Below are 16,228 nucleotides of genomic sequence, written 5' to 3' on the forward strand. Positions count from 1 at the left end.
AATAACCTGTCCAGATAAAGTGCTTTTCTTGCACAGTGAAGATACTTCCACAGTATCTTCATCTGCTGCGATACTAAAGAATACATTATATAAATTAATTGCAAAGAATTTTGTTCAAGTTGGGATAGATGCTAGCAGCATATGAGGGTTAAGAATATAGGGTGTCAAGGGATAACAATGGTCTATTGCTCAGAGATCCTGGACAAACGTCCACCCTCATCCCTTTGGCTTTCTAACAGGTCAAATAGGAGCGTTACAGGGACAAGTGCAAAAATAATGATGTTACCAGAGACCTTGGCCTACCGGTAGCGTGTGGGTTCTTGACTTTGTGTAGGAAAGATGTCACAGCATGAGTCCAGGTGATTTTCAGTGTACATTTACTACAGCTGGGGACAGTGAAATGAAGGAAGGGTTTAGGACTGAAGAAGCAACAGGAGAGAGCCTAGGTGGGGCAAAATCTCAACAGATTAAGAAAATGCTCTGGAGAATGGAGTTTTACAGCTTATTTTACACATTAGAGTAAAAGAAGGAGACATAAGGAGGGTTACTTGAAATCCATTGATGGTTGATTAGGGAGGCCTGAGAAAGCAAAGATTGGATAAAGAGTAAAATGGAGAGACACATACTTTTTACATTGCTGAGTACAGAATAGTTAACACTTAACATTTACAGCACATAGAGATGGTATTTGGGGAACAAGAAAACAATGAGGGGTTCTGTGGTCTCCTACCCTGCTGTTATGGGTATGTGTGCCCTGAGGGAAACAAGGATTACTCTGATATTCCAAGATATGTTATCTTAGATACAAGAAGATAATTGGCTACTTAAGATAAAGATTGACTTTTGTCAAGGAAATTGCAGTCCTAGGATGTGGATAGTGTCCATGACTCACTTTTAGTTAGGAAAGTATGTTCAGATCATCCTCTGTGGTTACTTTTGGTCTCTGAGTTGTAAGGCCCACTATGCAGGCCTGAGCTTGTCAGGTTTAGTATGTGGCCGCTTTTTTATCCACACTTCTCAGCCTGGGCTGGTCCTTCGTTGTGTGTGTGTGAGCGCGCGCGCGCGCACGCACACACACACACACACACACATCACCTCGCCCACTGGATGTGCCCAGCGCACATCTCTAGAGTGTTCTCTCTGTGTAGTGTCTTCCTCTCCAGTCCCCTGCATTTGGCCCCTGGGAACTCCTATCTGTGTCTCCTCTACAGAGGCCACAGGGATCCCTTTGGTTCCCCTCCCTGAGTTGCAGCTGGAGACTGTTCTGAGTGCACCGAGGCCTTCCTTAGGCTCACCTCCTTTGTGTCCTCAGGGAGGGAGCTGTTATTCACCCACCAAGTAGTTGATGGGCCCTGCACTCTAGGGAAAATCTGGGCTCTTCAGGAGGGAAACAAATGACCCTGTGTTTATCCTGCTTCGGAGAGCTCACAGTCTGGTGGAGATGAGACCAGGGATCTAAGTTACTAAAAGAAAACACCCTGAGATCCTACCACCCTCACCTCACCCCACTTCCAGAAAGTCTGTGATGGCAGCTATAAATGTAATTTTTCTATATTTTGTCTGGCAAATGTGAGGCCATGGGGTTGTAAGACCTCAAGTTATGTTATTGTTGGCCTGCAGGATGTGATTTTGATTAAAATCAGCTATGTGAGTAACCTTAGCTGGTGCTGAAATACAATCTCAGCATTGTCTATGCATAGTATAATTCACTTCATTGTCACAACAACCCTAATATGTAGGAGCTATGATTATCCTTGCTCTCTGATGAGCAATGTGGGACAGATAAATTTGGTGACTTATTGAAGGTCACCCAACTATTCAATTGAAGGGGCTGGGCAGGACCAGGGAGCAACCTCAGGGGCAGCAGTCCACAGAGTAGGTCACTGAGTCCCCTACTGACCATTTCCTCAGGTGAGCATTTGGTGCTCATCCATGAGGCCTGCACAGGGATACTGTGCACAGGGACACTGTGGAGGGTCCTTAAAAGGTGAATTAGTGCAACCCCCTGTTCCATGAGCTTTGGAGAGGATTGCCAGTAACTTCCCCAGGATCATGCAGGTGTTCAGTGGCTGGCCCTAGACTGGAAGCCAGATGACTTAGTTTTCAATTCAGTTTTTCACTACAGTTTATTTTATCTATTTTTTATTTTATTTTTTTATCCTCACCCGAGGACATTTTTTTATATTTTGTTCAGATAGAGTGGGAGGGAGAGAGAGAGAAACATCGACATGAAAGGGACACATTGAATGGTTGCCACCCACACGACCCAACCACCAGGGCAGAAGACAAACTGGAACCAGGTACGTGCCCTTAGCGGGAACCTAACCCGGTTCTCTCCAGACCACAGGCCAACGCTCTAACTGCTGAGCAAAACCAGCACCACAGTTTAAAAAAACAACTTATAAACTCAGAACCAATTTCAGGCTGCAGAAAAACCTTGAGGGCAGATATGATGTATTAGCCTGTGAATTACTGCTCAGTTTAAGATAAACGGTAGGTATGGAGGTCTGATAACCCGGAGAGTAAAGAAGAGATTGCTTGGGTAACTTTTTGTCAGGAAATAAATAGTATGAGGCTCAGACTTGGCTACAGGGCAGTTTAACCCTTGCATCACTTTTGGAGGATTAGCAAGGGAAGGTAACCACCCAGTTAATGACATCTCTGGGAGGATCCAGAGTCCGCAGTCTGTTACACAAGGACTGAAACACACTGCCTCTTCCCCTCTTTTTTCTTCTCTCCTTCGTCCATGTTTTTCTCTTTCTCTTACTTTCCACCACACCCCAACCCCACATGTCCATGGATTTACACAGCCTCAGATCTCATCTACACCCTAGGTTTCTCAAGAAGAGACCACACTCTAGAAAGCCTCCTCCCCAAACCCCACTTGGTTTTGTCCCTCTAACACCTACATTACTTTTTTTTCTTACTGGTCTGTGATCCTGTTCATGTGGACTTTTCCCTCTATGTCCACCAGTGTCCCTGCCACCCATGGCATTGTCACCTCTGTCTGGCAGCCCCTCCAGGATCTTTACACCTTTGTCAACCTTGGGGTTATCTGTGTCTCTGTCTCAGTTGCTTATGACCCAGAGCTGTCCTAAGGAAAAGAAGGGCCATGTCTGGTCCTGGCGCTCCCCAGACCTGTGAGCAGTGTTGCTCACCAGGCTGCAGATGCGATTCCTGAAGCAGCGGATAACGTGCATTCTGAAATGGCTGCATAGTGCTGCTACGATGTGCTCATCTTATTTCAGAGTAGATTTAATGTGGGTGATGGGAACTATGACAGGCAGACTGAGGACAGAAGAGAGATGACTGAATATCACCCTGAGGAGTTGCCCAGGTCCATAAGTTCCTGGAGCCAGGTGTCCACTTTTCACTGGGTGGGCGTTGTCAAACCAGCACTTTTAAAGATAGTTGTTTCCCCAGGGGAAAGTCAACGAGCTGTGTGAACTCAGACAGACTGGCCTGGGCAGCATACGCCCTGCTGATTAGATTGAGCGGTAAGGTTGTCAGTCTGAAGGAGGGAAGTGGTGGCAGCTGTGGCTCTGAGGGAGCAAGCTCCTGGTGAGCTGGCAGGGGGTTGAGGGGGGCGGGGAAGAGAGAGGGAAGGTATTCAAGTTGGAGTGTAGGTTTCCTAACCTGAATGCTGGCAGAAATTAAAAAATCAAAGAGGAAGTGGGAAGAAGAGGGCTTAGCATTTAGGTGTGATTTTGGAAACTGTGTTGATAGTTAATTGCCAGTGTGAGGCAGGTTAGTAAGAAGCTAGGAAAGTTCCTTGACAGACGAAATGAGATAAACTGAGACAAAATAGTTAAACAGCCAAGCAATTAACCACCTGTTAATAAATCAGAAGACTATCCTCCCTAACCTAAAGCACTTAGGAGCAGATGGTTTACATCTCTCAACAAGAGAGCAAGAGAGCCAGGAGCTTAAATTAGATAACAAAGACCCAGTTAATGCGTCCAACCTGAGAACAGATAAAGTCAGGGGAATAAATAATAATAACAAAAACAATAATAATAAAAACAATTAGAGACAGACAAATTCAACATAGAGGTGAAACTGACCAGAAAATGATCCCAATGTATCAACATATTGAAAAACACATCTGAAAAACTGAGGAATATTCTGATTGTGACCTCCCCTAAAGTTCCCACCTGTAAAAAACAGATAAACACTCTTAAGACAAAGGCCCAGTGCATGCTCTCCTTTGAGCACCCCGTGCCTCTTTCCTTGTGTGCATCATTTTACTCTTTCTCATAAGCTCTGAGGGCCCTCCTCTTGTCTCACATTTCTAAAGAGCCAAAGCAGCTCTGCCTAGGCTCAGTCCTGTTCCTGGGATTTTTGCTCCCTCTATCCTAAACCCTTCTTTGCCTCACTATCCTAAGCTTTAATAAACATACTCTCAAAATCACCTGGATTTGTGTCCTGAATTCTTTTCTGCACAAGCTAAGAACCCACATGTTTTAAGATGTGTCCGGACAGACCTGCCTCAGCCCCGTCCCTAAAGACTTCTGGATGAAGAGGAAACATGGATCTTAAGAAAGAAGAAAGATCATTGGAAATATTAAAAAATGTAGCCAAATGCCCAGCCAGTGTGGCTCAGTGGTTGAGCATCAACCCATGCACCAAGAGATCTCCAGTTTGGTTCCCGGTCAAGGCACATGCCCAGGTTCTGGGCCCAGTCCCCAGGGGGGCAGTGTGGGAGGCAGCCAGTAGATGTTCTCTCTCATTGATGTTTCTTTGTCTTTTCTCCCTCTCTCTCTCTCTAAAATCAATAAAGAAAAATATTTTTAAAAATGTAGCCAAATGTAAAGGATTATTATTTCCCTTTAATTTTCTGAAATTATACACTATCCAAAATTATACATTGCTTGTGAGGTTTTTAAACTATATTCATATTAAGCCTAGGGCATGTTAGTCCAATAGCAACAAGAATGGGGGCGGGGGAGATAGTGTTGAATGGACTTAGTTGTTGCAAATCTCCAAAATTTTAAATATTTTTAAATTTTTATTTTTGAATTGATTTTAGGGACAGAGAGAGAGAGAGAGAGAGAAACCTTAATTTATTGCTCCACCCATTCATGTATTCATTGGTTGATTCTAGTATGTGCCCTGACTTGGGATCTAATCTGCAACCTTGGTGTATCAGGACAACATCCTAACCAACTGAGCTACCTGGCCAGGGCCAAAATTTTATATTAATATTACACTATTAAATCAGGAATACAATTCAGTAATGAAAAGGAATGAAGTATTGATGCACATGACACCATGAGAGAATTTCCAAATGATTGTCCTGAGTGAAAGAAGCCAGGCAAAAAGGAACATACTATCTGATTCTATTGATATGATTCTAGAAAGTACAAAGTAATCTCTAGTGTCAGCAGAAAGTAGTTGCCTGGGGCCAGAAGAGACAAAAGAAAACTATTGTGATTAAGACATGGTCATTATCTTGATGTTGGTAAAATTTTCACAGATGAATACATAGGTCAAATTTTATCAAAAAAAAAATTTTTTCCCCCGCACCCAAGGACATTTTTCCATTTTTTGTACAGATAGAGTGGGAGGGGGAGAGGGAGAGAGAGAGAGAGAAACATCAACATGAAAGGGACACATCGAGTGGCTGCCACCCGCACAACCAACCAGGGCCGGGGACAAACTGCAACCGAAGTACATACGCGCCCTTAGCGGGAATCGAACCCGGGTCTCTCCGGACCGCAGGCCGACGCTCTAACCGCTGAGCCAAACCGGCCAGGGCAAATTTTATCAAATTTTATTCCTTAACTATATCATTTATTGTGTCAGTTATATCTCAATAAATCCATTTTTAAAACTTTAAATAGACTGTAAATAGTTAAAGTATGGAATGCAACTTCTATAGGAACTGTTAAAATAATGCAAACGTGTAGACAAAAAACCAACACAATTAAAATGGAATTCTAAAAAGTAATAATAATAAAAATATTTTGTTAATGAAGTCTGCAGGGAAGGAGCAACAAGAAAAAGAATAGACTGGAAAAATAAGAAATCATGGTAAAATTCATTTGTAGATCTATTTCAACCTTATCAAAATCATATTAACTCCAAATCACTGTAATTCAAAAGTAGAAATGATTAGAATTAATGAAGAAGCAAGACCCAACTATATAGTGTCCCTTAGAGATGCAGTTTAAAAGCCAGACAGATAGATATATTGAAAGTAAATGGATGGAAAAAGATATAACATCCGAATAGTAGGCCTAAAAAAAACTTCTTCAGCTATCTTAATATCAGGTGAAGTTGATTTAAGACAAAGACTATTACCTTTTGAGTGTTAAAGGACTAATTTATCAGGAGGTGAAAATAACTACCAGTATGTATATACCTAATAATAAAACTTAAAAATGCATGAGATTATAACAAACCTTCCTCAGCAACTGATAAAAACAATTAGATGAATACAACTCAGTAAAGTCGTACTCTGAACACAATTGACCACCTTGACTTAATTATCACTCATAGAAAAAGCTCAACATCTGCTGAAGACTCATTCCATACTGGAAGATTAATCACTCCTTGGGATGGTGTTGCAGATTAGGATTACCTAGGAAAGGGCACATGGGGATGTTCTGTGGTTGTGCTATGTTCTATGTTCTAGATAGAGGATTTGGGTTACACACTTGTATGAATTAATAAACTCATTGAACGATACACTGAAGAAATATGCATTTTACTGTGGGTGTTCATTGTACATGTCTAAAATTTACTGAGAGTGTAAACATTTTCATAATAAAATGATGAGGGAAAGAATGGATGAGAGACAGCGTCAGTAAACACAGGAGGGTATAGCACTGTGAGGGCAGAGAAAAGAATCTACAGCAGAGAAGGCCCAGCCTGGGAGAGGAAGGACTGAGGGACACACGTGAGCTTAGCTGTCATCAAACAGTTGACAGGCTTTTCTGTGGAAGAGGGCTGCATTTGATCTCATTTAGATATAGTCAGTTGAACTGAGCTCAACAATGTTTTTATCCTGACTTTCTTAATTTAACTTTTTATTTTAAAACACACTCAAAATTACAGTAAAGTTGCAAAACCTACAAAAATGTTCTTGAACCACCTGAAAACCAGATGCTGCCACGACGAAAAGCATTCCTAAGCACTTTAGTGTGTGCCCTCTACATTCTCCTCATAACACAACCTTCAAATCAGAACATTAACATCAATGATTTACTACTCATTCTTAAATTTTATTCAGATTTCTTTAATTCTTATGTCATTTATAGCTCAGAAATTGTGATGCAAATCACCGTATCTTCACTTTTCTTGAACTTTGGTATTTAGTGGGACATAGGTTCCATTAGGGACAGCTTGTACGGCACCTTTACTTTTTTAAAAATTGTGATAAAATATACAGCACATAAAATTTACCATGTTAACTGTTTTTTATTGCATAGTTAAGTAGTGTTAACTACATTCACATTGTTTTGCAACCAATCTCGAGAACTTTTGCAAACTTGAAACTCTATATCCATTAAACAACTTTCAGTTCCCTCCTTTCAAGCCAGCCCCTGGCAACCACCATTCTACTTCCTGTCTGTTAATTTGAATACTCCAGGAACCTCACATAGGTGGAATCATACAGTATTTGTCTTTTTTGGGATTGACTTATTTCATTTAGCATAATGTCCTTGAGTTCATCCACGTTGTAGCACATGTCGGAATTTCCTTCTTTTTTAAACATAACTAATATTCCACTGTATATGCATACCATATTTTGTTTATCTATTATTCATCCATCAGTAGATATTTCAGTCACTTCAACCTTTTGGCTATTGGGAATAATGCTTCTATGAATACGTGTGTGAAAATATCTCTCTGAGTCCATGCCTTCTATTTTTTTTTTTTTCTTTATTGATTTGAGAGAGAGAGAGAAACATCAATGAGAGAAACATCAACTGGCTGTTTCCTGCATGCTCCCCACTGGAGATCAGGCCCACAACCTGGGCATGTGCCCTGACCAGAAATCGAACTGGCAACCTCTTGGTACATGGGTTGACACTCAACCACTGAGTGTCAACCAGCTGGGCTGAGTCCATGCTTTCAATTATTTTGTTTAAATACCCAAAAGTGGAAGTGCTGGATCATATGGTGATCTTATTTTTAATTTTTTGAGAAACCACCCTGGTGTTTCCATAGCAGCTGTATCCTTTTACATCCACATCGACAGTGCACACATCTTTTAATTCTTCCACATCCTTGCCAACACTTATTTTCTTTCTCTTTTGATGGCAACCACCCTAATAAGTGTGAGATGGTATTTTATTGTGGCTTTAATTGCATTGGAGGTCTTTCTAGATATTCTAATTGATTTCCAGTGTATTATCATTGGGATCAGAGAATATACATGATGTAATTTCACTTCTTTTAAGTTAATTTGGACTCACAAAGTACCATGTTCACCAGAAAAGGTGTTTCTTCTGTAGATGTTGCACATCTGTTATATGAATGTCAATTAAGTCAAGGTGATTGATAATGTTCATATCTTTTAGGACTTTACTGTTTTCATCACATCATTCCATTAGTTGTTGAGAAAAGGGTGTTATAAATTCATTTTAATTCTTTAAATTTTTGCTTCATGTGTTTTGAAGCTTTATTGGGCACATATACATTTATAATTATTATGACTTTCTGATGAATTAATCCTTTTTTTTCTTAATTCTCACTAGAGGATATTTTTTCCATTGATTTTTAAAGAGAGTGGAAGGGAGGGGGAGAGAGAGAGAGAGAGAGAAACATTGATGTGAGAGAGACACATTGATTGGTTGCCTCCTGCATGTGCCCCAACCAGGGCCAGGGATCAAACTCACAACCCTTCAGTTAGAGGGCCAACATTCTAACTACTGAGCCATGCCTGCCAAGGTGAATTAACCTTTTAACACAACAAAAGGTCCCTCTTTCTATGTGGTAATGCTATTTGTCTTGAACCAACTTTATCTGATACTAAGATAGCCACAGCAGTTTCCTTAGGCTCACTATTTGTATGGTAAAAGGTCTGAGGTTTGGAGTTTGAGATGATGTGGGGGTGTCCTTTCCCGGGCACCTTCAGTCTTCAGCCGCAAGGCCAATCAGATCAAGGCCTGGATTGTCTGATCTGCCAGCCCGAGGGAGGGATGAGGACTGGCTCTGTGCAGTCTGTCCGCAGTCCGACTTCCAGTGGGGTCCTCCACATTGACAGCATGGCTTAGGCAGTGGTCAGGGGTTGGGGCATTGTCTTGCCCAATGGCCAGTCTGATAACTAAAGCAGGGATCTGGGGGTCTGCTCTGCTGATCCTGGTGGATGTCCTTCTGTCCCCTGAAGGGGGTTTGCTGACCACTTTGATTACTGGGGGCTCTGATGACAGAGGCAAGCATTTGGAATTCTGCCATTCTTTGCTGTTTAGCCTCTTCATTGTGATTATTAAAAACCTTAAAGGCTAGATTTAGAAGTTCCGTTGAGGGGTTTGAGGGCCATCTTCAAGTTTTTGTAACTTTTTCTTACTGTCTGGGGCCGACTGAGAGATAAATCTCAGGTGTAAAATGACAGTTCCTGCCCTGGCCGGTTTGGCTCAGCGGTTAGAGCGTCGGCCTGCGGTCCCGAGAGACCCGGGTTTGGTTCCCGCTAAGGGCACGTACCTCAGTTGCAGTTTGTCCCCAGCCCTGGTTGGTCGTGCGGGTGGCAGCCACTCGATGTATCCCTTTCACATCGATGTTTCTCTCTCTCTCTCTCTCTCTCTCTCTCTCTCTCTCTCTCTCTCCCCCTCCCTCCCGCTCTACCTGAACAACAACAAAAAAATGTCCTCGGGTGAGGATAAAAAAAAAAAAAAAAATGACAGTTCCTTCTGGGCTAGTGGGATCTAAGTTAGTATATCTTCTCATAGCCTGTGTAAGGCAGGGTAGAAAGGTTGCAGGGTTTTCATTCCTTTCCTGGATTATTTCAGAGTAAAGGATTCTAGTCTTTTATTTATTTGGGACAAATCTGAGAGAGAGAAGGGGACATAAACTCTGACGGTCCCTTCAGCTCCCGCTACTTCCCTCAGGGGGCTAAAATGGGGGCTGAGGTAGGGGATGGATGGGAACAAGAGATGGTTCCCGATAGCGTGTGTATGAAGGAGTTGGAGCCAGAGTAGGAGGTTCAGGGTGGGGTGGGGGCCACAGAAGGGGCTGGAGGAGGAGGCCCTGCTGGAGGGACTGAGGAAGGAGGTGGTGGAGCGAGATCCCTGGGTCAAAGGAGGAAACAGGAGAAGTTAGCTCGCTGTCTTCAGAGGGACATTTGGGAGGATTAGATGCAGCAGGAAGATTTGGGAGGGGGAGCAGGAGTCGCATAAGAGGGGTGTGATCTGAGTGCAAAGGGGGCTAGATGTAAGGAACCTTAGACCATTTTCCTTGCCTTTGACAGAAATTGTCTAGGTTGGTAGAATGTCGAAAGTGTCGTTTCAGGCTATTGTGACCCATTGTGCCACGCAGTATTGCAATAAAAAATGAGTCGCTTGGGACATAAGTCCTGAGTGAGCCCTAGGGTCTGTAGATTTTTTTAGGAGACATCCTAGGGGTGTTGTTGAGCGTTTCCCATGTTGCGGTGTGAGATGTCGTGGCCTAGCGGTCTGACGGATACACTAGAGGAAGAAGAAGGCGTCCCTGCTTCTCCCCTAGAGTAGAGAGATGTGCAAATCACCTATACCAGGCGTCCCTAGACATATGGTGAGCTGAGGGAACCTGGTTCCCGAGGAGTGTGTCCCGACTAGCGCTGGATTTCGAGGGACGATCACACAGACGTGACCAAGAGACCTGACTCTCATGTCCTGTATGGGGGATAACAGGACAGCCCAGAGAATCAGACAGGTAGGCAAAAAACACTCACCAGTAAATGAGTGCCCGGTGTTAATGCTCGATCGGCAGGAAAGGTTGGAGGTCCAGTATCCGGCTGAGGATGTGATCGATCCCAGTCCGACAGGAGGCCCAGAGGACTCCGGATGCCCACGGTGCCCCCTATGCGGGATCCTCACAGACCTCCCGGGTTTTGGCACCAAATAAAAGGTCTGAGCCGGCGGGAGATCACATCCACAACACAAGGCCAGTGTGGAACAAAAGGGCTTTATTGCATACACCCGGGTGCAGGCGGGCTGAGCCGAGAAGGGCCCAGCCTCGAGTCTTTTTTGTTCTCTGGCTTATATAGGCACAAACTACAGAAACTACAAAAAAACTACCTCCTCTTGGCGTCGCTTTTTGGTGCCAGGGCTGATATGAACTGCTACAGAGCTGAGGGAGAAATCTGTTGCAGGGGACGAGATGAGTTTGTTACAGAGACCAGGGCAGTCATTGATCTCTTTCTTTTGTATGGTCCCTCCAAGTTTTCCAAGGCCACCGTTAACCCCCTTATCTTTATGGTTCCTCTGGGTTTCAGTCCCAGGGTTTTTTTTAGAAAACTGCTCGGGTGTTTACATGCAGGAATAACTGGTCAGAATGGAGTTCAATTTTGTTAAAACATTACTAACCCCTTCATATGGTATATCTTTTTTTCATCTCTTTGCATTCAATATATCTGTGTTTTGCTTTTAAATGGCATCTCTAATAGACAGTATGTAATTGGGTTTTGTTCTTCATCCATACTAAAAATTTCTACCATTGAATTGAACTGTTTTGGGGTTTTACTGATATGGTGGAAATGATTCTTACAATTTTATGATTAATTTTGTGTGCACATGAGGAATAAATATATTTTGTTTTAGTATAAAAGACAAGAATGCCGGAACTTTTTCAAACGTCAGTTACTTGCTAGTGCCAAAGGCCAAGGGATAAACATGAAACAGAAGGAGAGTGTGGGGCTGAGAGAAAGGTTCCCATTCTTTTGCTTTTGGCAGCTGGGATGAAGAGAATGTGAGAGGGATCTTGGGAGGGAGGAGAGTCAGGAAGCCACTGATGCCTGTCCCTGCTTTGTCCCTACAGGTTGTGGCTGCCTCACCAACAACCAAAGGGCCAGACAGAGTCTACCAGCAACTAGCTGCCCCACAGGGAGGGAGTGCCAGCCTCTCAGAGAAGTGCCGGTCAGGTACATTCTACAACTGATCTCCAACCCTTACACCCCTTGTCTCCAGTTCCCCAGGAACAGTGATTTAAGTTCCTGGTTCTTCATCCACAGATATTTATTTATTAGATGCCTTCAGTGTGCTAGGCACGGTCATAGTAGAGGCCATGAGGCCCCCTGCCCTCCTGGATCTCTCCGGAGCTGGTATCCAGAATAGACAGATGAACACAACAGATACAAGATAGGAGCCATGAGGACAGAGACTGTGTGGGTGAGGCGTCCCGGGGATGGTGCCTTGATGCAGAGCCGCTGTCTTTGGTGAAGAGAGCCAGGTACAGTGGTCCTGAGAGGGCCCTCCAGGAACTATAGCCCCAGCGGGGTAAGCTTGGGGGCAGCTGGGGTGGGTGCAGAGTAAAGAGGTCACAAGGGCAGTAGGAGCAGAACACAAACCCTGGACATTCTGGAGGGAGCATAGGTTTCCTTTTTTGAGTGAGGTATTCAAGAAAGTAAAATATCTCAATGTTTTAGATTGATTACATGTTGAAATGATACAGTGTTGGATATTTTATTTAATTTTTTTATTAATTAATTTATTTTTGTTACAGATGTTTCTCCTTTTCCCCCTATTGACACCCTCTTCCTGATCCTGCCCCCTCCAGTATATGTTGGATATTTTAGATTTAAAAATGCATAGTTAAAATTAATTGGACCTCTTTTTACTCTTTTAATGTGGCAACTATGAATTTGAATTTCATGTACAACTTATAATACATTTCTGTTGGCAGTGCTGGCCCAAGGTATGAGTGGATGCCCCTGTTTGGATTACACTGACTGATGAGTGGGATCCCTAAGCCACCACTGCCAGCCTCTGGGAGTCCTATGGGGATTCACTCACCAGCTTTGCTTTGTTCCCAGGAGCCTATCCAGCAAAACAGTAGAGATTGTACAACATGCACAGATAACGAAGATTTTATCAATCATTCAAACACCCTCTCTTCTTGCCGACTCTGCTCTAAATGCTCTCGGGGAACGAACATGTGGACCCCATGCCTACAGTTGGGGTGCTGGGCAATGAGAGGATGCTTGTATTGAACGGGGAGTCAGAAACCTGATTTCCAGCCCAGCTTGGTCTTCATCAAACCCTTTTTTCATAATATGACTTAGGTCAATAAAGTAAAATGAAAACAGAAATTATTTTTATAATGCATGCCACAGAGTGGGAACATTTTTAAACCATTAGATGAAAGTGGTGGGAAAATCATCTGTCCCTTGATAGGGGGGTTCTATAGCCACAGCATAGAAGGCATGGCCGAGTAGAAGAGTGCTGGTTTGGAGCTGGGGTGTGGGTCTTGTCCGGGGCCAGATCCCTGTCAGCCCTGTGCTTCCTGGAAGGCGCTCCACCTTTCTCCCTTCGCAGCCCAAGGTCCATCCACGGGGCTGGGTTTGCCGAAGTCACCCGAAGGTTCCTCTCCACCCAGGGTCTCTCAGAGTATACCCCGCCATTCTCAATCATCCTATAAGCAATAGATATTTCCTTCCAATCCTGATGTAATAAATAATGAATTATGGTCCTTTTTATACACCTGGTTATTGGGGACAGGTGAACGATGGTTGTCCTCTTTGCGCCTCACACATATTGCTTCAGTAACTAACCCTCAAATCTATGGCAAACTGAGTGAAGCTGAGTGGGAGGGGGTTGGGTGGTGAAAAGGGGTTGAAGGACATGTGAGGGAAACATATCCCCAAAACCTTATCCTTTGTCTTCAGATGAAGAAATACCTCCATCCACCGGGACTGATGACATACAGTGTCGGTGCAAACCTGGCACTTTCAAGGATGCAAATTCTCCTGAGATGTGCCAGAGGTGCAGCCCTGGGTAAGACACGAGAGCCATGGGGCTCCCAACCACAAAAGACCCAAGTTTTCTACACCTCTTTCTCTCTCCTGCTTCCATGCAGCCAAGCCACCCTCTCGGGGCTTCCTTGGGCCTGTGGGATCTTCTGAGCCTGCAGTGGCCCCTCCTTGTCCATCAGCGTGTCTTCACACTGCCCCCAGCAGCATTCTCTTCCCACATGTCCTCAGCTCAGTTTCCCTTTGGCCAGGTTGACCTTTCCATTGGGCACAGTAGGCAGCTAATTAGGGCCCATGATCCTGTCAATGGCCTATGCAAAGTTTAATTCCTTTTGAGATCAGAAGGAAAGAATTGTGTAGAATGCAGCCATGCTTATAATCATCTTTATAACAATTCAATCATAAAATGTTTTTTTGATATTTTTTTGTGCAGGCATGGGCCCACAAGTACATAAGTGCCCACAGGCAAGTCATAATGAGACTGAGCATGTAGCTCCTTCAGGGTTCTCAGAACCCCTGAGCCTACTTAGCCCACCTTCTCAAAGGGCCCTGTTCCCGCAGTGAGATTGTGGTTTCCCTGTTATTGGGATTTAGGGGGCAATTGTCTTCCCTGACGTTCAGTGTGGCTGTGATTGGTGGGAACAGTCATCAGGTAGAGGACAAGAGGTTCCTTGTATTGAAGGTTGACTAGAGGATGAGGCTCAGCTTGTGCCCAAAGGGCTCTGACCCCTGACTTGGAGTGAGATCCTCCCTCACTCAGGCTCCCTCTGGAGCCCAGGGAAGCTCAGTGCAGGCCTTGCCGAGAAGGCCCAGCTCTTTTTTTTTTTTTTATCATCCTCACCCGAGGACATTTTTCCATTCTTTGTTCAGATAGAGTGGGAGGGAGAGAGAGGAACAGAGAGAGAGAAACATCGATGTGAAAGGGACACATCGAGTGGTCGCCACCCGCACAACCAACCAGGGCAGGGGACAAACTGCAACCGAGGTACGTGCCCTTAGCAGGAACCGAACCTGGGTCTCTCCGGACCGCAGGCCGATGCTCTAACCACTGAGCCAAACCGGCCAGGGCAAGAAGGCCCAGCTCTTGAGGGTGCAGTTCTGAACACTTAGCAGGAGCCCTGGGGCTGCAGTGCCCTGCTCAGCTCTCTCCCGAACCGGCAAGGTGGTGAGGGGACCTGTTGTGTGGACAGAAGGCTGTTTTTTTTCCACTCTCTGGTCAGGAGACACTGGTGGGGGGCTGCTCCCTCTTTCTCTTCCTCTTACCTCACAGAACCCCTCCACATCCTCCCTGTGTCTGAACCTAGGTGCCCTGTTGGCAAGGTCGTGGCCAGGCCCTGTACCCCCTGGAATGACACCGTGTGTGTGGACCAAGAATCGGGTACGCTGGCCCTGGGGGAGACCACAGTTCCTGGAGAGCCAGTGACCACTACGCAGAAGCTACTCAAATCTCCCTCCACAGGCAGTTCACTGCTGCCGCCTGTATCTGTAGTCGCGCTTTTCCTGTTCACATGTCTCGTATGCTTTATCTGTTAAGGTGAGGTTGGTGGGAGACGTAGGCAGGTGCTGGCACTCTCTGCTGCCTCCCTTGCTTCTTGCTTCTTTCTTGAGACAGAAAGGTCCTCCCCTCTGTTTCCCAGATCTTCTGGGTCTTTCTGGCCTGGCCCTTATCTTGTTCCCTTGGATCACCCCTCCATCTCCCACCCCACCTGCACCTCTGGAGGGCCGGGATCATACCAGTTTCCCTATCTTGGGGCTGATGGTCACATCCTCTCCCTGGCCAAGTCTGGGAGGGCAGGCCAGTTCTTCATCTTCAGTGCCCCCAGCCAAGGCAGAGAGATGGTCAGTGCCTCAACTGAGTGTCAGGAGGAGAGGGGCAGGGGTGTTGTTTTTTTTTACAGCTTTGGTCAAAGCAGAACCCACAGAGATTTGGTATGTTTATTTGTACTTCTTTCCCTCTTAATACTGGACACGAGTCTGTAAGAAATAGCTAGTACTGACCAGTACTTGAAGAAGTCCTATCTTCCAAAAGCTCTTGAAATGTCCTAGAACTTTTTCAGTGTACTTAAATTTTATGAAATGTTGTTTTCTATGGATTATAGCTATATGTTCATGTCTTAGATATTTTAGTTCAGGCACTTTTTCATTCCAACAGACTTGAACTTTTTACTTGTTATTTACTGTATTGTAAAATTCATCCATGTTGCTAAGTGTCCATTTATTTATGTATACTGTGATATGTATCTTTTTATTTTTACAGTTGTATGTGAAAAAGTTCATTTTTATATTATTTATTAAATTATTTTCCATGCCTACAACTGTAAACCTACTTTTACCCTA

The 16,228-nt window shown here is 44.3% G+C and overlaps 1 protein-coding gene across 1 annotated transcript; it reads left to right on the top strand.

Moving 5' to 3' along the window:
* The first annotated feature begins 12,290 nt into the window (after nucleotides 1-12,290).
* Nucleotides 12,291-15,498, top strand: LOC118643808 (tumor necrosis factor receptor superfamily member 10B-like). Its single transcript, XM_036282183.1, is given in 5 exon segments — nucleotides 12,291-12,311; nucleotides 12,956-13,064; nucleotides 13,802-13,916; nucleotides 15,196-15,445; nucleotides 15,448-15,498. Coding segments are annotated over 5 exon segments (546 nt in total).
* The last annotated feature ends 730 nt before the right edge of the window (nucleotides 15,499-16,228 follow it).

The sequence above is a fragment of the Molossus molossus genome, unplaced genomic scaffold (genome assembly GCF_014108415.1).
Source record: "Molossus molossus isolate mMolMol1 unplaced genomic scaffold, mMolMol1.p scaffold_m16_p_4, whole genome shotgun sequence".
NCBI lineage: Eukaryota > Metazoa > Chordata > Mammalia > Chiroptera > Molossidae > Molossus > Molossus molossus.